Source organism: Rutilus rutilus (genome assembly GCF_951802725.1).
Source record: "Rutilus rutilus genome assembly, chromosome: 3".
NCBI classification, from domain to species: domain Eukaryota; kingdom Metazoa; phylum Chordata; class Actinopteri; order Cypriniformes; family Leuciscidae; genus Rutilus; species Rutilus rutilus.
The window spans coordinates 55,276,980-55,301,503 of NC_140211.1; the positions used below are offsets into that span (position 1 = coordinate 55,276,980).

General features: G+C 40.3%; 1 protein-coding gene across 3 annotated transcripts; it reads right to left on the reverse strand.

The window, feature by feature from the left end:
- Positions 1–1,337: 1,337 nt before the first annotated feature.
- On the reverse strand, positions 1,338–24,231 carry adgrg3 (adhesion G protein-coupled receptor G3). 3 transcript variants are annotated; one of them, XM_084405584.1, is made up of 12 exons: positions 24,095–24,231; positions 23,450–23,534; positions 23,236–23,329; positions 22,818–22,994; positions 22,521–22,646; positions 22,355–22,403; positions 8,527–8,618; positions 8,293–8,408; positions 7,910–8,181; positions 5,368–5,464; positions 4,998–5,287; positions 1,338–2,342 (listed from the first exon to the last, which is right to left on the reverse strand). In XM_084405584.1, exons 1-12 carry the CDS (start codon positions 24,192–24,194, stop codon positions 2,224–2,226), a joined length of 1,617 nt encoding a protein of 538 aa, XP_084261710.1. In that variant the 5' UTR covers positions 24,195–24,231; the 3' UTR covers positions 1,338–2,223. The 3 variants fall into 3 exon arrangements, with proteins under 3 accessions (XP_084261710.1, XP_084261709.1, XP_084261711.1); XM_084405583.1 differs by having other exon boundaries at positions 1,339–2,342; positions 22,521–22,649; XM_084405585.1 differs by having other exon boundaries at positions 1,340–2,342; positions 22,521–22,649; positions 23,450–23,493; positions 24,095–24,183.
- Positions 24,232–24,524: the final 293 nt, after the last annotated feature.

The following is a 24,524-nucleotide window of genomic DNA, read 5'->3' on the forward strand; positions in this document are numbered from 1 at the left end:
TGACAGAAAAGCCTTTTTTTTTTTTTTTGGGCGGGGGGGAAATTGCTTTGCTTCCAAACTTGAGCAAGATTGTGGAGTTTATGAATTTGGTTAGGTTATTATTTGAATGAATGTTTGTTTTTATTCACCAGCAATACTTTGAGTCGACTTTAGTGTCGACTTGATGCTCTCGTTCTTAAAATGCACGAGAGCGAATACAAGATGTCGATAAATTTCAGGGAAAAAATGTTTTTGACTATTAATGTGGCACATTCTCAGTCAATGTGCCTTAACCAGAGATTTAGCTGATCATTTCATTACGTTCATTTGTCATTTTTAACTTATGCTATTTATTCAAAGCTGTCTGTACAATTAATGCTGTAAAGAAGTTTTTGTGCACTTTTTTTTATACTTTTTGTAATATTACCATTGATAAAATTTTGTATCTCAATTTTCCTCACATTGGTATTTTCATAAAACTTTTAAAGTAAATGTTGTCTTTGTCAGTTTTTTTGGTAGTCTTCAATATATATATATATATATATATATATATATATATATATATATATATATATATATTAAATATGGGAAAACCGGAAGAAGAGAGAGGGATGTAGATTATGAAATATTTAAGTCGGAGATTCGACCTGTGAACTCGGAGAACATCAATGCCGTCACTTCTAAGATGTCGGCAAGTCCCGCCTTAAAGAGTACACACGTAAAAACAAACTTAAACGTTTATATAATATTTCCTTACTTTTTGCTTTTCGTCATCTGCTTTCAAAGCAGATTTTATGTTGTTTTTATTCTGTTTTGCCATCGTTGACACAAAAACACGATGCTCTCTTTCGTTGTGTCGTGGCGATATCATGTGGTCAACATGTGAACGACAGTCTGAACGGTCTCACATTTAATCTGGGAGATTCCAAACCTCGTTTCCTAGTTAGAAAATAGGACATGAAGACCCTCTTAAGTCAACAGTCTCTTCTTCAGAAGTGGGAAGTAGGAAATTTCGAATAGCGCGTGAAGGCAACATTAACTCATATAGACCAGAACTCGCCATTCTGAGGGGAAAAGGGCATAATGTTGAGTTTAAATCTTGCAATTCTGATATATAAACTCGGAATTACGAAGGGGGAAGTCAGAATTGTGAGATACAACTCATAATTACCTTTATTTGTTATTTTATTCAATGGCTTCCATAGACTTCTACTGCAGTCAGTTAGTGTGTGCTTTCTGTTTCTGAACACTAGGTGTTGCCGACACCACACTGATCATCATATATTCACCAGAACACCACTTCTGCTACCCATAATTCATCATAGGCTACCGTAGTGTTAAATAATCAATAGTCCACAGAGACTAACGTGTTCATCTCCTCATTGTATATTGCTACTCTTTTTCATCCCATTTAAATTATTTTTTTTTTTTTATGTCAACCCCATGCGTAGATTGTTTTCTAATGTTTGTTGTTTGCTGAGCATGGTGACTTTTTATAATCTCGTTGTTTACAATGACAACAAAGCTCTATTGTATTCTGAGCTCTCCTGTTAAAGTTTATTTGATTGTTCTTTCACTTAAAAGCAAAGGACCCCCAAATATGATGAAACCCTTGCAAAAATATAAAGCAATATATTTCCCTGTAAAGACCCATTTACTGTATATGTGTGATAAAATTCACAAAATATAGGGTTTCCTTGGAATAATTAACTTTTTTCATTGTACTAAATATATGTAAAGTCAACAGTTTTTTTATTTTTTACCCAGTCAAGTAACTTATTTATATAGAGCTTTATACAATACAGATAAATAATTAATAATAATACGGAAAATAATGCATTTCGGCTGTTGTTCAGCTGAAGTCAGTTCAGTGTTGATTCAGCTTCATTGTAAAGTTAGAATGTTAGAGCAATTTTAGATTTATTCATTTATTTGCATTTTTCACAATGAATATAGTTAGTACACAATATATATATAGTTATAATATAGTTATATATATAGTAAGCCAGTGAAAATGAAAATAACTATTCTGGAATTTAATTAAAAAAGGATATATCAACATTTAGAAATAAATACCCCCCTATTAAAACTATATGCAGATTTCCTATAGCGCCCCCTTGCAGTCTCCCGAGGCTCTGCAGACGCCAGGTTAAAAATGACAAAGATCTGAACGAGTACAATATTAATACAAAAGAAATACATGAAGTTTTGATGGATCCACCTTTAAAACTCCAAGGCCGTTGGTTATCTTGTCATGTCTTCATTGCTCTGGAAGCTGACCTGAATGGTGCCTTTAGATGAGATTTGTTTCTCTTTCCGTGTTTGACATGTGAGAATCAAAAACCACATGAAAATAAAGATACCTATAGAGGATGAAAAGAACAGTGATGATGTAATTTCTACACTTTTTGTATTAGCGTCAAAGACATCTTTCATCAAGAGCCCCTGCTTCACATTGTTCATTTAGGGCCAAAAACACAAATCTAGTAAATAAAGATCTGGCACTTCATGAAAAAAGGGTACAAAATATGCCTTTAAAAAGTCTACATTTTCCTTTTTTTAAAAATGCTCAGTGCAAGGAGATGCTTCAGAAAATATTGTTTGTCGAGTTAGTTTACGTAGTGTTTTTGCGTAGCGCGTCTGTGTTGCACGTCACCACGCAACACACACATGACCAGCATCGCCCAATAGTGAGCCTACGTGGTGACGTGCAACACAGACGCGCTGCGCAAAAACACTACGTAAACTAACTCGAGGCCCAGAGAGAGAATGAAATGAATAGTGGAATAAAGTCGTTATTTTTGTTTGTTTTTGCGCACAAAAAGTATTCTCGTCGCTTTATAAACTTAAGATTGAGCCACTGGAGTCACTTGGACTATATTAACGATGTCTTTAATACATTTTCTGGGCCAGCAAGTTATAGTGTCCATAAGCCTGTGGAGCAGTGAGACAGCGCTCAGATTTAATCAAAAATATCTTAATTTGAACGAAAGTCTTACGGGGTTGGAACAACATGAGGGTGAGTAATGACAGAATTTTCATTTTTGGGTGAACTAACCCTTTTAACACCTGATTTGTTGCATACAAGAATAATATATGCATACAACTTTTGAATTATATGGGTTAAGTAAGTAGATTATAATGAATTTATAGCGCTTTTTTATTGCAAAATGCTCCTCTCTAGAGTGCATTTTTCTGATTAACTATAGAGTTCCCACACACTGAATGGCTTTTCTGAAATAAAACTATAATGTTGCCTGACTTTGTTCGCAAGCGGTTTAACTGATGTCTTTCCGTGGTTGAAACGCTGATTTGGAGATTTTATGAGACGTGCTTAATTTCAGAACATGCACTGTCTTGTCAGTCAGCGCATCGCCAGTGTCCTCTATGTTCTGCTGTGGTTTTCACTGCGTGTGAAGATGGATGTGTTGTGTGAGAACAGTGCGTGTGTCAGGCTGAATGCATGAGAGTCAGCAGCCCTCGTTCAAACAGGCTATAATGCGCACCAGACGCGACACGTTCTCAAGGTAAAGGTGAAAATAAAGGCTTTTTTTTAATACGGTGAAATGAAATAATGAAATAAAATTTTAGGGTGGCCAATCAGATGTCAGTGATGTCAAGTGCCACGGTGAACGTGTTTTCAACATGCTCCTGGATTAACATCTTCGTTGATCCTGGAACAATATTCCAATCAACCAATCAGATTGGAGGGACAAGTTTACAGTTTATGTCAAGGGTTAGGTTTAGGAGTGTTAGGACTACATTTTCAGACATGCTGTTCCAGGATCAACAAAAATCCAGGAATATGTTGATCCTTACTTGGCAAAATCTCATCCAGACTCCCATCCCGGCTCCGTCACGGCACAACCAGCGCTAATACATGTGCCATTTTCACTTTGAGTATTACTTCTGATTTATGAAGGGAAAATTCTTGTGAATTTCATAATGATATGAGATTTTGATATAGGGTCATTCTGTGGCTAAATGTTTTGATTTTGATCAATTCTGGTGAGAGAAATACATACATGAAGAAGAAAGACAAAATTTTAAATGTAATGAATGTACAGTATATGTACTGAGTAATTCATGACAATTTTCACCTGAGATTTGTAGCCAAATTACAGGGAGGTAAAAATGACTTAAAGATGGCAGCCAGTTTGCCTGCGTGCAACTCAAGAAGTATTAAAGATATCTTAATATCCTTATAGATTCTGATTCTCAACAAACTTTTCTTTCGGTATCTTCATTTTAAAGGCCCTTGATGGTTCAATCACAGATTTATGGAGATCTTAATGCAGCTTCATGAGGAAATTGATTAATTATACACATTTTCAGTGGCTAAAGACCAAATTTGCGTCACTTTTTATTATAAAGAGGAATATCTGAACAATAAATAATGTTGAAACTAGACATGTATCTTGTTTTTTTCTATCAACACAATTGCATAGAATATACCTGTCTTTCACAGTTGGCATATAAGATTGCTAAAGTAAACAGATTTTATCTGATCTCTGTAAAAATAAAATAATGATGCGGCCATATTTCTAAAGTCATTTTACCCTCCTGTATTCGGCTCCAAATCTCAGGTGAAAATGGTCATTATGACACTCCTCTACAAAATAGTGGATTATTCATTAAATATACATCCATTACATTTAATATTTTGGCTTTCATCACTATTTATGTTTGTCTTTCTTCAGAAAAAAATATTAAATTTGATCAAATTGGGAAAATTTGGTTTTGACATGGAATGACCTTATATATATATTTTTGATTCATATGGAAATATGGTACACAATTGCAAAAAGTGTCCCACCCTAACGCTAGCTAATAAAAAATAAAAATAAAATTTAAAGCGTGTATACTTTTCATTCTATAATATGTTATATCTGATATTTTTCACTCAAAAGAACAGTATTTGTTGTACCCTGTTCATGAAAGTGCGAGTTACGCCTGTGTATGCTTGTCCTTCATTTACACATGCTTTTGTTTCAGTGAGCATTGAAACGAGTTCTTACCCTGAAAACTGTTGAGAATGGTGAAAACATAGAGCGAAGTGAGACTCAATGGGCCGTGTGTGAAGAAGGCCAGACCCCAGGGCACTCCCAGTACACAGCAAAGTCCCAGTAGAGACACCCAGTCTTTCCATGCCCGCCTCCTCTGATGGTCTTTAACCTGAAGAGCCTGTGATCTCAACTGACGCATCTTACGCAGCACCACCGCCAGCATAGCCATGTTGAAGAGCAACACCAGTCCCAGATAACCGTTCACTGTAATGTACCTCACTATCGGTGTGGTCACCCAGCATCTACACCATAATAAAACGCACACGCTCAAGAGATGACGCAGAAAGAGAAGTGCAGTGTCATTTGAATAGATTGACCTTACATTGGTGTGGCTGTAGAGTTTTCTTTATCCATGTGAAAGGAATATTTGCCATACGCTTTAGTCACACCGCATATCACCACTGTGAACGTGGGAACACCTGTGGGAGAAGATAATACAGTAAATAGATCTAAAACACACAATGCTCATACACACAGAGACATCCAGTCTTTTTGCAGTTTAATATTCAAAGACACTAGTTAGGGGACAAGCACTGAAGAAGCATAATCACCTATTGTAATAATTTGCGTTATTATTATTTTTCTGCTTCTTCTTTTTCCACTCTGGAAGTCTATGGCCGCCCATAGAACTGCTTGTGGGAAAGTTATGAAATTTGGCACACAGATAGAGGACAGTCTGAACATTAACCACAGCAATAATGGAGTCTCTATGTCAATCCTTCTAGCGCCACCAACTATCCAGAGTTTCACTTATGTTTATGCCGTAAGGGCTAAAAAAAAAGGGAATTATTTTTTTCCTCTGATTCCTTGGCTCAAGATGATTCGATTGCATGCCCTGAAGGTGCTGAAAAAGTTTCTTGGCATAATGAAAGCTATAATGAAATTTCCATAAATGCTAATAACTTTGGATTTAATTAGCTTATTGTAATGAAGCTGGTCTTAACAGATTCCTTGGGTGGTGTCGAGAACAATTTGATATCAATTTGCCATAGACTACAACTTCCTGTCCACCATTTTGATTTTCTTTAAAAACATTCTTTTTTTCTAACTTATCCTAGGCCGTTGGTCCGATTTTCACCAAATTTGAGTCAGGTCATCTTCAGACCATGCCGGCAAAAAGTTATGGATTTCGTGTCGATAGCCAAAACTGTTTTTGTATAACGCATTAACAAAACTGATGGCATGATACCAAAACGACTCTGCACTGCCAAACTTTGTATATGTCATTGTCACCTCACTCTGACCACACCACAATTTGGTCACAGCACCACCTACTGATCGAAAGTGATAAACCATTCAATCAAATTACTAGTGCCTGTATTTATGATTTTTCAGTCATTTTGCCTAAAATGATCTAAATATGTCTTAAATTGCTCATTGTTGCAGTTGGTCTGAATCTCCTAGCCATTCTGGCATGACTTATCATGCCTTCTTTGTGCTTGGCCACATAATTACTGATTGCTGATTGCAGCTATTAGTTACAGCTATTAGCTACTTTAGTGAGTGTGTAATGTTGCTGTTTGAGCATAAACAACATCTGCAAAGCTACGACGCTCAAAGTTCAAAGCAAAGGGAGATATTTTCTTTTACAGAAATTGCTTTTTAAGGACTGCAACAAACGGCTGGTAGAGACTACACCACATTCCTCCCGGGTTAGTGACATCACCGACCCTAACATTTGCATAAACCCCGCCCCCGGGAACGCTATTTATAGATTATCAAGGCAGAATATGCTAATCAATGACTAGAAGATAATTACACAAAAGCTACATAAATTCATCAACTAACCATTCAGAAATGTCCTGTTGCTTCTACATGTTGTCAATTCTTCTTGAGTCTCTCCATCATTGTCTGAATCCGGTTTTGATAAAAGGCTAAAAGTTTTTGACATTTTCAGTGCATGTCCATGTGAGTGCTCTTAAAGCTCCGCCCCCTTTGCCACGAGCAGCAGCTCATTTGCATTTAAAGGAATAGACACAAAACGGTGCGTTTTTGCCAAGCGGCAACCTCCCTGTCTCTCTCTTGAAACCAACACGGAAGTGAATTCAACGGCAATTCATCGACTGGCCGCTTGAGGCTGGATGCAGAAGTGAGTCAAATCTGTATCTCCCCCATGTTAAAATGCCCAACTTTACAGCAGAAAAAAACATGTTTACAGCCTGGTGCAAAAAGTGGCTTTGGTCTATAGCCTATAGCTTATTTTTCCCTTCATGACAACTGTGAGGGGGGTGAATTTTTTTATAACTCATCCGTTTAAATTATATTAAGCCTTCAAATTTCTGCATAATTAAGGGTTTGCACTTTAGAGTGACGGGTGGATTCCCGCTGCTGTGGTCATTAGTCATCATTAGCCGTTTGTCTGCTGTCTGTTAGCCGTCAGGTTACCTCAGTTCATTGTCTGACTGTACAAAATAAATAAATTCGGGAGTGACGCGCTGCCAAGATGGCGACGGTCGCCCACTTTAGGCTTCAAAAACGGTCTTCAGAAACCTACGGGTGACGTCACGGACACTACGTCCATATTTTTTTACAGTCTTTGGTTTTTGCTCACCCTCAAAAAGTGACAATTTTAACATGCTATATAAAAATATCTGTGGGGTATTTTGAGCTGAAACTTCACATACACACTCTGGGGACATGAAATACTGATTTTACATCTTGTGAAAGGGGCATTAGGCCTATACCACCCCTTTAAGTGTACAGCCCTACTTTTGTTTGATTCATCCAAATTTCACCAAATTCTGTGACATTCCACGTTATACAGTAAATTCCATTTTTAATGACTGGATTCTGTGGAAATCGTAGGGCACTTGAGTAATGTTGGAATGGTATATATTGACTTCAGAATGTGAATTTGAACTCACCCCATCCCACAAGACTTAGTTTAAGCAGGTATCTCTTGATGTAGATGTTGAAGACCCGCACCAGCAGCAGATACAGGTTGAAGCCCTCAATGGCTGTCCAAGTGAAAGTGGCTAAAAGACACCAGTGTAGGAGAAGTCCTAGAGCATGACATGCTGACTCAGTGCTTCCTTGACCCGAAAACCACACGCTGCACAAGAAGAAGATGTGCAGCAAGAATAAGGAACCCGAGAGCTGAACATGAATGAAGACTGAGTTCTCACATTGCTTCTTCCTGTTGAGAGGATGGTGAGAGACATTACCTATTTATGTCTGTACCACAGAACATCTCATTCTGAAACTGTCAAGTGTCTAAAAATTGTGTCAGAATTAATAATAAGCTTACCGTTGGCACAGAAACATGACAATCATAAGGGCTGTAAATGCGATTGAAAGGGCTGAGCCAACATATGAAAGGTGGTTGAGAGGGATTATATGGGACCCTTCAGGAATTTGAGGACTCTTTCAGAAACATTGAGGACAAAAGAGTGCATTCAAATCCATCATAAGCAGCCAAGCTTAATCTGAAAGTCAATGTTTTTAAAACCAAAAAAGGCCATTTTATGACAAATGCACTTACAATGAGCACTGCAAAAAAGCTCAGATGATTACAACTGCACACAAAGTCTCCGTTGTCAATGCTAGTCTCACAGCCGTCTGTTCTCCAGTTACCTGACAAACAGACACACACACACACATTGCATGTACACTAAGTCAATGCAAAAACATCTATTCGAATGAGAACTGTCTGTAAAAAAGGACATTAGTTTCATAATGACTGTTACAAAATACAGGCCATTCTCAGGAAACAGTGATGTTGCAGATGCTACTAATCTGTTCCACTTTATTTTCTTGCCTTCATTATCTTTCCTGTCAACTTTAGGTCAACACAAGTAAAACCCCCGTATTAATCAACCAAACTTTAGTTGATGAGAAGAGGCTTGGTTGCAGAGGTAGTTGGTTATAGAAAATCCACATGAAGTCATGCAGTCTGTGATGGACAGATTGTTAATACAACTAATACAAAATCCAAACGTTCGCCTATCATTCATCGACCTCAAACATGGCTTAGCATTTAAAAGATGTAAGTAGTAGTCTTAGCCACTTTATACATTATACATTTTTAACCTGCATTTCTCTCTACCCACCTTATTTTTACGTAAGAGCATGTGCGAGCATTTGCAACTTGAATGTGCGAATGTAACCAGAAAAAAAAAAATATATATTTTTTTTTTTATTCAACCATAGTGAACTTCTAAAAAAAAAAAAAATCCCATGGGGTTAAATGTATTTAGTTATCATTATATAGTAAATACTAACAGAGAGTCACGTAATGTTGGGTATAGGATCTTTTATTTAAGGTACTTAGTTTAAGAGGGACGCTTATTGATGTTGCACGCTATGTCTTTGGGGAGTGCGGGATTTACATCAGCCTCAGACGGTGTTGCCAAGTCTGTGGTTTTCCTGCTGAATTGGGCTACTTTTACACTGTTGCTGCGGGTTGTTTTTTTAGTCCACGAATTGAAGTGACCCCAGAACGCGACTGTTACCCACCCGGAACATGATTTCTATTGGGGGACCCGGAACGCGATTGGATTAGTTTCGAGTAGTAATTGTTTTGAGTAGTAATTAGGCTGGTTTAGAGTAGTAATGGGCTGGTTTTGAGTAGTAATTGGGCTGGTTTTGAGTAGTAATTGGGCTGGTTTTGAGTAGTAATTGGGCTGGATTTAAAGGGATAGTTCACTTTGAAATTAATTTTTGATATGTTTTAGCTTACCTCAAGGGCATCCAAGATGTAGGTGTCTTTGTTTCCGCAGTAGTTTCAATTTTGATATTTTTAGGTCAAACCGTTCTTGTCTGTCAGTCATATAAGGCATGTCGATGGTCACTGGCTCAAAACACAAGCACAGAGTCCAAATTAAAACAATTCCCCATCGTCCAAATGAAACAATTCCCCATCATAAGTACACATTGATGGCCTAAGACACGAAACGAGCGGTTTGTGTGAGAAAACGAACAGTATTTATATCGTTGTTATCTCTTGAAAACAGCACACGTCCAAATGATCTGACGGCGCGGGCGGGTATAGATATATACATAGATGTCGCCTTGGCTACGGTTTCGTTCCAATGAACTGCAGTAGCCAAGGCGACATCTATGTATATATCTATACCCGCCCGCGCCGTCAGATCATTTGGACGTGTGCTGTTTTCAAGAGATAACAACGATATAAATACTGTTCGTTTTCTCACACAAACCGCTCGCCATCAATGTGTACTTATGATGGGGAATTGTTTTAATTTGGACTCTGTGCTTGTGTTTTGAGACAGTGACCATAGACCTGCATTATATGACTGACAGACAAGAACGGTTTGACCTAAAAATATCAAAATTGAAACTACTGCGGAAACAAAGACACCTACATCTTGGATGCCCTTGAGGTAAGCTAAAACATATCAAAAATTAATTTCAAAGTGAACTATCCCTTTAAGTAATAATTGGACTAGTTTTGAGTAGCCTAGTAATTGGGCTGGTTTTGAGTAGTAATTGGCTGGTTTTGAGTAGTAATTGGGCTGGTTTCGAGTAGTAATTGGACTTGTTTTGAGTAGTAATTGGGCTGGATTTAAGTAGTAATTGGACTAGTTTTGAGTAGTAATTGGGCTGGTTTTGAGTAGTAATTGGACTGGTTTTGAGTAGTAATTGGGCTGGATTTAAGTAGTAATTGAACTAGTATTGAGTAGCCTAGTAATTGGGCTGGTTTTGAGTAGTAATTGGCTGGTTTTGAGTAGTAATTGGGCTGGTTTCGAGTAGTAATTGGACTTGTTTTGAGTAGTAATTGGGCTGGATTTAAGTAGTAATTGGACTAGTTTTGAGTAGTAATTGGGCTGGTTTTGAGTAGTAATTGGACTGGTTTTGAGTAGTAATTGGGCTGGATTTAAGTAGTAATTGAACTAGTATTGAGTAGCCTAGTAATTGGGCTGGTTTTGAGTAGTAATTGGCTGGTTTTGAGTAGTAATTGGGCTGGTTTCGAGTAGTAATTGGACTTGTTTTGAGTAGTAATTGGGCTAGTTTTGAGTAGTAATTGGGCTGGTTTTGAGTAGTAATTGGGCTGGATTTAAGTAGTAATTGGACTAGTTTTGAGTAGCCTAGTTATTGGGCTGGTTTTGAGTAGTAATTGGGCTGGTTTTGAGTAGTAATTGGCTGGTTTTGAGTAGTAATTGGGCTGGTTTTGAGTAGTAATTGGGCTGGTTTTGAGTAGTAATTGGGCTGGTTTTGAGTAGTAATTGGCTGGTTTTGAGTAGTAATTGGGCTGGTTTTGAGTAGTAATTGGGCTGGTTTTGAGTAGTAATTGGGCTGGTTTTGAGTAGTAATTGGGCTGGTTTTGAGTAGTAATTGGGCTGGTTTTGAGTAGTAATTGGCTGGTTTTGAGTAGTAATTGGGCTGGTTTCGAGTAGTAATTGGACTTGTTTTGAGTAGTAATTGGATTTGTTTTGAGTAGTAATTGGGCTGGTTTTGAGTAGCCTAGTAATTGGGCTGGTTTTGAGTAGTAATTGGCTGGTTTTGAGTAGTAATTGGGCTGGTTTTGAGTAGTAATTGGGCTGGTTTTGAGCAGTAATTGGACTGGTTTTGAGTAGTAATTGGGCTGGGTTTGAGTAGTAATGGGTTGGTTTTGGTCACACACACATTGCATGTACACTAAGTCAATGCAAAAACATCTATTCGAATGAGAACTGTCTGTAAATAAGGACATTAGTTTCATAATGACTGTTACAAAATATAGGCCATTCTCAGGAAACAGTGATGTTGCAGATGCTACAAATACTAATCTGTTCCACTTTATCTTCACACTATCTTTTCTGTCAACTTCAGGTCAACACAAGTAAAACCCCCGTATTAATCAACCAAACTTTAGTTGATGAGAAGAGGCTTGGTTGAAGAGAGGTAGTTGGTTACAGAAAAAAAAAAAAAAAAAATCCACATGAAGTCATGCAGTCTGTGACGGACAGATTGTTAATACAACTGGTCCATGACAGAAAATCCAAATGTTCACCTATCATTCATCGACCTCAAACATGGCTTAGCATTTAAAAGATGTAAGTAGTAGTCTTAGCCACTTTACACTTATACTTAGCCACTAAATTTGTACATTATACATTTTAACCTGCATTTCTCTCTACCCACCTTATTAACGCGATTGGATTAGTTTCGAGTAGTAATTGTTTTGAGTAGTAACTGGGCTGGTTTTAAGTAGCCTAGTAATTAGGCTGGTTCTGAGTAGTAATGGGTTTGTTTTGAGTAGTAATTGGACTTTGAGTAGTCTAGTAATTAGGCTGGTTTTGAGTAGTAATTGGGCTAGTTTTGAATAGTAATGGGTTGGTTTTGAGTAGTAATTGGACTGGTTTTGAGTATTGGGCTGGATTTAAGTAATAATTGGACTAGTTTTGAGTAGCCTAGTAATTGGGCTGGTTTTGAGTAGTAATTGGCTGGTTTTGAGTAGTAATTGGGCTGGTTTCGAGTAGTAATTGGACTTGTTTTGAGTAGTAATTGGGCTGGATTTAAGTAGTAATTGGACTAGTTTTGAGTAGTAATTGGACTGGTTTTGAGTAGTAATTGGGCTGGATTTAAGTAGTAATTGAACTAGTATTGAGTAGCCTAGTAATTGGGCTGGTTTTGAGTAGTAATTGGCTGGTTTTGAGTAGTAATTGGGCTGGTATCGAGTAGTAATTGGACTTGTTTTGAGTAGTAATTGGGCTAGTTTTGAGTAGTAATTGGGCTGGTTTTGAGTAGTAATTGGACTGGTTTTGAGTAGTAATTGGGCTGGATTTAAGTAGTAATTGGACTAGTTTTGAGTAGCCTAGCTATTGGGCTGGTTTTGAGTAGTAATTGGCTGGTTTTGAGTAGTAATTGGGCTGGTTTCGAGTAGTAATTGGACTTGTTTTGAGTAATAATTGGGCTGGTTTTGAGTAGTAATTGGCTGGTTTTGAGTAGTAATTGGGCTGGTTTCGAGTAGTAATTGGACTTGTTTTGAGTAGTAATTGGATTTGGTTTGAGTAGTAATTGGGCTGGTTTTGAGTAGCCTAGTAATTGGGCTGGTTTTGAGTAGTAATTGGCTGGTTTTGAGTAGTAATTGGGCTGGATTTGAGTAGTAATGGGTTGTTTTTGGTCACACACACATTGCATGTACACTAAGTCAATGCAAAAACATCTATTCGAATGAGAACTGTCTGTAAATAAGGACATTAGTTTCATAATGACTGTTACAAAATATAGGCCATTCTCAGGAAACAGTGATGTTGCAGATGCTACAAATACTAATCTGTTCCACTTTATCTTCACACTATCTTTTCTGTCAACTTCAGGTCAACACAAGTAAAACCCCCGTATTAATCAACCAAACTTTAGTTGATGAGAAGAGGCTTGGTTGAAGAGAGGTAGTTGGTTACAGAAAAAAAAAAAAAAAAAATCCACATGAAGTCATGCAGTCTGTGACGGACAGATTGTTAATACAACTGGTCCATGACAGAAAATCCAAATGTTCACCTATCATTCATCGACCTCAAACATGGCTTAGCATTTAAAAGATGTAAGTAGTAGTCTTAGCCACTTTACACTTAGCCACTAAATTTGTACATTATACATTTTAACCTGCATTTCTCTCTACCCACCTTATTAACGCGATTGGATTAGTTTCGAGTAGTAATTGTTTTGAGTAGTAACTGGGCTGGTTTTAAGTAGCCTAGTAATTAGGCTGGTTCTGAGTAGTAATGGGTTTGTTTTGAGTAGTAATTGGACTTTGAGTAGTCTAGTAATTAGGCTGGTTTTGAGTAGTAATTGGGCTAGTTTTGAATAGTAATGGGTTGGTTTTGAGTAGTAATTGGGCTGGTTTTGAGTAGTAATTGGGCTGGTTTTGAGTAGTAATTGGACTTGTTTTGAGTAGTAATTGGGCTGGTTTTGAGTAGTAATTGGGCTGGTTTTGAGTAGTAATTAGGCTGGTTTTGAGTAGTAATTGGGCTGGGTATGAGTAGTAATTGGGCTGGTTTTGTTATGCTGACCTGGTAACCCTGGCCTCAGAATGCAAATTGATGCTGGTGAAATAGGGTCAAACAAACCAAACAAACCAAATGTGGGACGATTATAAGTTTGTGTGGGACAATGTGGGACGTGTTACCAACACTAAAACATAACCTGAAACTGTTATATAATGTCTATCTAACTTTCAGCTGATAAAACTACTTTGTTGTTTAGTCCCTTCCAGAAAACACCATTACATCACAATGTAACATAACGTACTCGGTTACCTAATGTAACCTCGGTTCTCTCTAGAAGAGGGAACGAGTATTGCGTAAGTTGCTTACGCTACGGGAAAGTCATCTTTTCTCGAGATATGAAGCCAGAAAATTATCCTTAATTTTTGTATTTATTGTCAACGCAGTGCAGCAGCTAGCAGACCTAGAGCGACTGTCTAGCGCGCTCATTGGCTGCCGTGCGGCAACTGCAGCAGCCAACCGCTGAGCCCCGCGTGACGTCACGCCCAATTGAGGGCGCGCGCGCCCTTACACGTCAGAGCCCGCCAGAATGGGTGTGGCTTTAGTGTATATAAGGACGGGCTCGGGTGCTGCTTCCCTGGTTTTCATTCGACTGAGCGAAATCAGCTCGAGGCGCGAGCACGGCAGGTTATGCAATACTCGTTCCCTCTTCTAGAGAGAACCGAGGTTACATTAGGTAACCGAGTACGTTCTCTTACGAGAGGTTCTCTCGTATTGCGTAAGTTGCTTACGCTACAGGAACCCCTTGTCAAAACCGTGCGCGCCGAGCATCCACTATATGAGTCCCAGGGGAGCCCAGGGAACATAAATAGTGGGAATCAGGTGGCCAGCAACGCGGGCCAACACAAGTACATAAGCACACTGTAGGGGAATACAGAGCGGCGCTGCCGGTCTATTATAGTACATCAACCCTAATAGTGCAGCTCAACCAGGAGAGCTAAGTCACGTGAGAGTAGACTGCGCACAGACACTGTGGGCAGAGCATACATCCCGTTAGACTGACAAAACTTTAGCCTGCAAGGCGGGAACTTCCAGGTTATAGAACCTGACAAATGTAGAGGGGGAGGCCCAGCCTGCTGCCATACAAATGTCATGAATAGAAATCCGAGGCCATGCCTCTAGTGGAATGAGCCCTGATTGCAGGTGTTTAGACGCGTATGCTGCTGCGATAGCGTCCACTATCCATCTGGACAGGCTATGTTTCGAGGCGGCGAGACCCTTGGTGCGCCCACCAAACGAAACAAAGAGCTGCTCCGAGTGCTTGAAGGCGGCGGAGCGCGTAATGTAAACTCTCAGCGCCCTGACAGGGCATAGGAGTTTAACATCGCCCTCGCTACTGGATGCTGTCAGAGCCGATAGGGAGATAACCTGCACTCTGAAGGGAGTGCCAATCACCTTGGGGACATAGCCATGTCTTGGTCTGAGGATGACTTTAGAGTGCAGTCTGACAGACAGCGCGTGTAAATCCCCCACGCGTTTGACTGATGACAGAGCTATCAGAAACGCGGTTTTGAGCGAGAGATATTTCAGATCCACGGAGTCTAATGGTTCAAAGGGATGCGTCTTCAGGGCCTCTAGGACCAAAGAAAGATCCCAAATAGGAACCGAAGGGGGCTGCGGGGAATTCATCCTCCTGGCTCCTCTGAGGAAGCGGATGATGAGCTCGTTCCTTCCTATTGACTGGCCGCGCGTTGGCATAGCGAACGCTGCAATAGCCGCCACATACACTTTGAGCGTGGAGGGGGACCTGCCCTGCCCGCATCAGCTCTGGGAACCAAGTCTGATTCTCCCATCGCGGGGCTATGACGAGCACAGAGTGGCGTGCTTCCCTGATTCTCTTGATTACCTGTGGTAACAGCGAGATTGGAGGGAAAGCATACAGTGGGAGGCTGGGCCAGGTTTGGGCCAGCGCGTCCTCGTTCTTTGAAAAGAAATTTGGGCAGTGAGCGTTGTCTTTTGACGCGAAAAGGTCGACCTCCGCCCTGCTGAATAGGCGCCATAGTAGCTGGACTGTCTGAGGATGCAGGGACCATTCTCCCGGGGGAATGTTGTCCCTGGACAGTCTGTCTGGGCCATCGCCCTGGCGGTTCACGTAGGACACCACAGACATGTTGTCCAATCGGACTAGAATGTGGTGGCCCCGTATGTATGGGAGGAAGTGCTTCAGCACATTCTCGACCGCTATCATCTCCAGACAGTTTATAGGAAGGTGTTTCTCTCGGTCTGACCACAGGCCAAAGACCGGTCTGCCCTCGAAGAGAGCGCCCCAACCTAAGTTGGAGGCGTCCGTCGAGATGACCTTTCGGTACGAGACAGCTTCCATCACCACTCCTCGTTGGTACCAGTCGGCCGCTAACCAGGGCTCTGGTGCTGAAACGCAGCTCTGAGTCACTCTGATTCGTCTGCCGCCAGAAGCCCAAGTAAGGCACTCGAGCATTCAGCCAGCGTTGCAGCGGGCGCATATGCAATAAGCCCAGCTGAAGCGCTGCTGCCGCTGACGCCATACAGCCCAGCATTCTCTAAAATTTCTTTTCGCGCGCGCTGTGTTGACAAACGGGCCGTCATTGCCACAGAGTCCAGTTCTATTCCCAGAAAAGAAACTGACTGACTGGGAAGTAATGAGCTCTTGGTCCAGTTGACCGTGAGGCCCAGGCTTTCCAGATGGCTGAGAAGCACTGTCCTGTGAGATATACTGTAAGTTCTGTGACTGTGCCAAAATCAGCCAATCGTCCAGATAGTTCAGAATTCGCAAACCCCGATTTCTCAGGGGAGCGAGAGCCGCGTCCATGCACTTCGTGAATGTACGGGGTGCTAAAGACAGGCCGAACGGAAGGACGGTGTATTGATAACTTTGACCCTCGAAGGCGAATCTCAAGAATGGCCTGTGACGGGGTGTTATCTGTATCTGAAAGTATGCGTCTTTCAGATCGAGAGAAATAAACCAGTCCCTCGGGCGAATTTGCACGAGTATCTGTCTGGTTGTGGGCATTTTGAACTGTCTTCTCATAAGAGCTTTGTTCAAATATCTCAGGTCTAAGATAGGTCTTAGAGCTCCGTCCTTCTTGGGTACGAGGAAGTAACGGCTGTAAAAGCCTGCCTCGCTCAGAGAAGGAGGCACCGGTTCTATGGCACCCTTGGCACAGTAGCTTCATTATTTCTGCACGAAGAAGGTGTGCTACTTCCGAAATCACTGTCGTCTCGGTCCGTGTTTGAAAGCGCGAGGGACGGCGAGCGAACTGCAGCGAATAGCCCTGTTTTACTGTGCTCAGCACCCATTCTGACACACCTGAAATAGCTTCCCATGCTTCTGCATGTACAGCTAAGGGCAGAATGACCTCCGGGTTTCGATTGCCGCACTTCGTGGGCTCGATAACCTGACTCAGAGGTATGAGCGCGGCGTGCGCGCTCTCGGTGCTTGGATACGGCGGCTCGCTGACAGCGATGGCTGGTTGTTTTACACACGATGTCCCGGTTTTCTTGGACGGGGAACATTTTGTGGGAAAACTGGGACGCGCGAGCAGCGCCGGGGGTAAAGTGTTTGTCAGTAAGTGTGAGCGCTCGTGAGCGGGCACAGGACTTACATTTATAACATGACCGGTAAGAGGTCATTTTGGCCGTGTGACAGAGCGGGCAGTGAGTAGGTGTGGGCACGGGCTCGTGGACACATCTTCTACTTTTAGTGCTTGAGCGTCATTTGCCAGCTTTATGAGAGTGGGCTCTGTGAGAGACACGGGGGCTATCGTGCTTGTGTGTAGCGGTGAACACTGAGATGTGGGCACATTTTCTACACTTAAAATGCCAGCGGCTTGAGCCGGATAACCAGATATTACACTCTTTTTGAGATTTCTCTGGGTAGCCGTGAAAACGGCATTTGTGTGCAGGCGAGCGGGTAATTTTACCGGCTCGTTGGCTGCCAAATACACTTCTGCAGTAGCCTTGCTTAAGGGGACTGACAAAGCAGGGTGTTTTGACGGTGGTCCGGCCGCAGCGGGACTTAACCGCCTCTTCCTCCCTGCAGCAGCTAGGAGGACTTCACGTGCTCGGGCTTCAGCGCGATTTTGGGCCGGGGTCCTCGCGGGGGAGGCGGTCTGTGACGGCTGGCTGAGCGCGATCTAGGGCGGCTGCCCTGTCGTCGCTGCGAAGATGGAGGCTGTGCTGGACGCTGGTTAGAGCTTCGCGCAGGAGGCTGATTTTGAGAGCTGCCTGCAGCAGAGCTAGAGCGTCGAGGCAGAAAAAGGTTCATTGCCTGCATGGTCTTTTGCACCTCCGAGAAGCGGTCAATGATCCCGTTTACTGCTGGTCCGAAGAGGCCGGTGGGGGAGAGCGGCGCGTTGAGAAATGTGGCGCACTCAGATTCCCTCATGTCGGCGAGCGTCAACCAGAGGTGCCTCTCTGTGACGGTGACCTGCTTGCGCTCTTTTAGACAAAGGAGTGTGTGTCGCGGCGGCGAACACACACAGCAGTGAAAAGGATATTGTCGCCGGATAGCGTGGCAGGCACGGATGGCTGAAGGCGGCGAAGACGACCGGCTTCTTCAGACGCTTTCCTCTGCTTGCTAGTCGCTTGTTTCCACGGCGGCGGCTTCTTCTCAGGATTCAGGATGCGTAGAGCTTCGCTGAAGAGAATGAAAATCAGGGAAGCAGCACCCGAACCCGTCCTTATATACTCTAAAGCCACGCCCATTCTGGCGGGCTCTGACGTGTAAGGGCGTGACGTCACGCAGGGCTCAGCGGTTGGCTGCTGCAGTTGCTGCGCTGCAGCCAATGAGCGCGCTAGACAGCCGCTCTAGGTCTGCTAGTTGCTGCACTGCGTTGACAATAAATACAAAAATGAAGGATAATTTTATGACTTCATATCTCGAGAAAAGAGAACCTCTCGTAAGAGAACATGTCTTTATTTTACATGTCATTTAAATTCAACATCACTGAGCCCAAAGGCAGCAGGCATCATGCAGATAACTATTTTTGAAACAGTTCTGACCAAGTCCAACTAAAATCCAACAAAAATAAACAATGAACAAATAAAATATAAAACAACATGAAATTAGATAATTGACAGTCTCATATATTAAGAATGTATTAAACCAAAAACTTTAATATTTTTTTAGAAAGGATGTGAATTAAAACAACCACAGCAGGCAACAAGTTGATAAATTCTGTTAAATTAACTAATTTAATTTAAATTAATTATTAATTATTTAGTTATTTAACAATTAAGTTAATTTAAATTGACCAAATTATCCATTTGTTTTCTGGCAGGAACACATGGAACGAATCACCGGTCCACATTTTGATTGACAGCCGTTTTCCAATTTACTTGTGACTGTGTTTACTCCTTTCTTATCAACCATTGGATAGGATTTAAAAAACGGCTGTTGTATTTGTACTTCTGACGAAGCGCTGTTAAATACAGGGGAAAAACTACGCCGCAAAAAGAATAAATAAAATGCTTTCATAAAAAGGCAAAAAAACACATGCACGTTTTCTTAATATGATAATTAAAAACCAATAGACTGATGAAAATGCAGGACATTTTCTCAATTTGCGACGTGCAGGACAAGGGGTGAAAATGCTGTGTGGTACAACGCATGTTCTCTTCTTAGGGCCGGTTCACACAGAACATGTTTTTGGCGTTAAAAACACGAGACGCCGGTAAATGGAACGGGAAAAAAAGCACAAGGTCTAGAGAAGTGATTTTTTAAAGGGGTGGTTGATTATGATTTCACTTTTCTAACTTTAGTTAGTGTGTAATGTTGCTGTTTGAGCATAAACAACATCTGCAAAGTTACCATGCTCAAAGCAAAGGGAGATATTTGCTTTTACAGAAATTGCTTTTTAAAGACTACAACAAACGGCTGGTACAGACCACACAACATTCCTCCCAATTTGCATAAACCGCGCCCCCAGGAACGCCATTTATAGATTATCATGACAGAATAAGCTAATCAATTAATAGAAGAGAACTACACATAAACTATCTAAAATCATCAACTAACCATTCAGAAATGTCCTGTTGCATTCTACATGTTGTCACTTCTTCAGTGCATGTCTGTGTGAGGTAAAAGGACACAAGCTGTTGAAGCTCCGCCCCCTGTGCCGGGAGCAGCAGCTCATTTGCATTTAAAGGGACAGACACAAAAACTGTGTGTTTTTGCTCAACCTCAAAAAGTGACAACTTTAACATGCTACATAAAAATATCTGTGGGGTATTTTGAGCTAAAACTTCACATACACACTCTGGTGACATCACTTATTTTACATCTTGTGTAAAGGGCATTATACCACCCCTTTAAAAATGTAACTTCTTTTAACTTGAGCACCACGTTTGTATAACGCTGTGTCGAGCAAGAGACGCTGCAAAAGACACGAGCGCAGCAGTTAAAGACGTCCGTCTAGTGCGTGTTCACATGGGAAAGACAATGGGAAAGTAGCCCAGTGGAATGGAAAAACGCTTTCTGTGTGAACGGCCCCTTACTCTTCCCAGTCAATACTGCGTATGACATGGGAAGAAGTTAGCGCAATGGATATTCCTCTGATGAAGTGTCCCATATGTTTTCCAGAGCCAATAAAAGGAGGTGAACTGATCCTGAACTGTTGCCCTCGCTATAAAATTTCTTATGGCCAGAATTAGATAAGCTACATAAAACTGGTGCCGTGACCCGGATAGAAGTAAGGTTTGTTATGCTGATTGATATTGCAAACTTTTTTTATATTCTTTATTTCTATATATTCTTCTTTTTTATATTTTAAAGGTTCATTATTATAGTTCAGTATAATAATGAGCCTCCAGGTAGTGATGTAGTACTCGAGTCCGGTCTCGGACTCGAGTCCGGTCTCGAGACCGATTTCTGCTTTCTCGGACTCGACTCGGACTTGTTCTTACAAAGACTCGGTCTTGACTCGGACTCGACCCTTCAAAGACTCGGTCTTGACTCGGACTCGGCATAGGCGGTCTCGTCCCATCACTAGTCCACTAGAATACATACCACTAGAAAATTTTAATTGACTGTTCGCAAAGACCCGCCCCCCTTAGTTACTGTCGCTATGTCCGACAAGCTACACCGTTCTCACGCAGTGAAAAATACATCGCGGAGCAGAGAGGAGACTGACAACACGCTGACAGACAGGACAGACCAGGTTACTTTTCGGTTACTTTTGATATTAAACATATTAAACAAAGTCTTGCCTTTCAAATTTGGTCATTTTTTAAAAGAAATTTAAACAATAAATACCGTTTTGTGGCTCTTAAATGTGCCGTGACAGATCGCTGTAGAGCATCAGTTAAAGCTGCTCGTGAACCGATCTTCCAATTAATTTATAGCCTCAAATAAACATGAACAAACATAAGCAATGTTGTTTTAACCACGGCGTTAGTACACTCCGTGTTTCAAGTTCAAATCCTCCCATGTTAACCAACGGACTCGGTCTCGACTCGGACTCGACCCTTCAAAGACTCGGTCTTGACTCGGACTCGACTGAATTTGAAAACCAACGGACTCGGTCTCGACTCGGACTCGACCCTTCAAAGACTCGGTCTTGACTCGGACTCGGCATAGGCGGTCTCGTCCCCATCACTACCTCCAGGTATACAGTATATTTAAGTGATCAAATTAATATCATAAAGGTGTGACTAGTCAACGAATGGCTTAAATGAACGACTACCAGTTGACTATGAAAATCATTCGTTATGGGCAGCCCTAAATAAACTTTAACTACATTGAAAATCATGCTTGGGTAACCTCACATAACACATAGCCATACAGTGGTTAAATAAGACCAACTTTGCCCTTTTTTATTCCTGTCAAAAAACCTGCGTTCCATCAACTATCTGCTATTTTCTCACAGAACGACTTACTTGATCTTCATTCTTGTTGCATACAACCCTAAAGTATTTTGAATTGGCACCCAACAAGAAAGTTTCGTGTTTTTTAGTAGTATTATAATGTGATTTAATAAAAGGAACCAGAATTCCAAGAATTTAAATGAATTCCAAATTTACAAAATATGACGGGGCTGAAATAATGCGCTTTCAGGTTAGGCTTAAAGGTAGTAACCATGAATTACTATTGGTACTAGATTGTGATTATATTTTGTGTACTGGTGTAATAGTTTCACAATCAACCACTAAAAAAAACCCGTATATTTTTGACGACTAATGTGTATATTAAGGGGCTGCATCCATCCTGTTACTTTGGGCCTGAGGTGGGTAAAAATAATTTCTTCAAATGAACGTGCAAATTGCACTGCTTTTGACATTGACTTAGATGCTGTAGGATAGTACATTTGTTTCAGTTTATGTAGAGAGGTTTCATGCTTAATAATACATTTTTCGCTCTGAAGATGGTGTGAAAATCATACTGACCTCTGCCGTTTTTATCGAGATGCCAGTAGACACAGAGTCCACTTTCACTCTGCAATAATGAAGTTGCACTTTTATAGAAGTGAAAACTGACAGCTGATAAATAAAAGCCACAAGGCCAAGCTGTATTTTTACAGTTGCATTATGGTGTGATGTGAAAGCATCTCACCTCATTGCTATTCATGAATCTGAGCTGAACAGGCTGAGAAAGATTGTGAACTTCATTCTCCCCGAGCCAAACTCCCAACACGCTTCGCCCATGCAATACTGGGTCTGGCTCATTTGGGTCACTTCCCTTCTGTGTCAATAGCACAATGACAAATGATCCGAAGAAAGAAAAAAAACAATGTTATGACATGCAGATGTTCCACAAAGAAGATAAATGCACATTTAATTTGACAATTAAACAAGTCTTTGGAGGACAGACATAAAGTAGCTACTTCTCGATGTCTGAACTGCTGCTTACCCTGAAGATGTTCTCATCGAGAAGAGACACAATCAAATTCACTTCTGAATCATTGTTTCCCCCCTGTTCATTTCTGCTCCTTTGTATTGCTTCGGAGGAGATGTTGACTGTACATCCATTTCCTGCATCCAGTGTTGGCTCCCGAAATAATGTTGAAGGCATAATCCAGTGCGTGGCCTATGTAATGTAAAAACCAAGACCATATGAAACTTGAAGTTCAACTTCTGTTAATATACAGTTTGTTTTTACATGCTTATCAATCAGACCATTGTCTAATTTGACATAATATGCATTAATATTTTTAGAACAGCTAATAAATATACATTTATATAATGTTACTATTCATGTACTTTGTCTGTGAATTGTGTAATGCATGTTACGTATATCATGTTTAAGAAGTACCGATGTTTAATCTTACCTGTGAGGGGGGAATTTTTTTAAAGCAATAGTCTGACCTATGTACTAGTCGCGTTTTTGATTGGTGGCATTGTCTCATCTTCTGTTCTATACACCTGTTAAAAAAATACACCCAACCAAGCTTTCTGTTAATACATCATTTTTGACATCTCAAAATGTTTAAATCATTTCAAAACTTTTCACTTGTTAAAAGATGTTTGGATAAAATAACTTACTGTGGAACTGTAACATGTACAGAGTTTTCACATTTGGCTGGAACCTCATGACAAAACAAATAAGGCTCATCTGTAGAAACTGATGCTATAGGTGGTAAATATTATTTGTATTAAATTAAAACCCAAACCTTTAAATTCAAACACATATTCACAAAGATTGATAAACATTCTTGCGTGCTAGCAGTGCTGGTTAGTACTGAATACATGCAATCTGGATTACGTTATCAGATTCTTGTAATTAGATTATATTACGTTTTAAAATAATCAGACTACAGTTACTTTTTTTTACTGATTACATGTTATTCTCACAATGGCAGTAAATTATTCATAATTCATTGATTCTCCTACTACTTTTTTATCTTTCAAATTTTCTAATATATTTATTTGAAATACCCCATGAATGATCAAAAGTAATCAAAAAGTTGTTCGATTATATTACTTTGAATGTGTAATGGAATCGATTATGTTACTAACTACAATTTGTGTCATGTAATTTGGAATCAGTAACTGACTACAACTTGTAAGTAATCTACCCAGCACTCCAAGAAAGTAAATCACAATAGTGTAAACACGATTATTATCAACATTTGTTGAGTTAAAATAACTTGATTATACTCCTAATTGGGAGCTGAAATTGATACTCACAAGTTCCAGTCCATATTGTGCAGGAATATATCCAAAGAACTAAACCGCATAAGCCTCTCATTTCTCTTGTTGAATGCTCTATTCCTCTAGTGTGTAGCATCTGTCAGCCTCTCTGAAAAAGTGTCATGTGATTCCTGTGGCTTCCTGTGCAACATAGATGTTAACTTCAGGAACCGTGATGCAGTTTACCAAAAACTTACTAACACAAACCTCTATGTGATCTTAAGGTGAAAACAATCCAGACATTACTAAATTAATAACTGATTGAATAATAATAAATAAATAATCAAAAAAAAAAAAAAAAAAGTGTTTATCAGTATCAGTGGGGAGGGCTTTTTTTTATCCCCATAAGGCGGCATCCGTTTAATACTTTTAATAAATATAATAATTTACACTCTATATGTTATTATTGTATACCGTTTAATGTATA

Excerpts from the sequence above, each read along its gene's own strand:
- adgrg3 (XM_084405583.1), bottom strand. The coding sequence starts at position 24,194 with ATGCTACACACTAGAGGAATAGAGCATTCAACAAGAGAAATGAGAGGC. Across the intron at positions 23,535-24,094 it reads CACAATATGGACTGGAACTT|CATCAGTTTCTACAGATGAG; the intron begins GTGAGTATCAAT and ends TACCACCTATAG. Across the intron at positions 5,288-5,367 it reads AACTCTACAGCCACACCAAT|ATGCTGGGTGACCACACCGA; the intron begins GTAAGGTCAATC and ends ATTATGGTGTAG.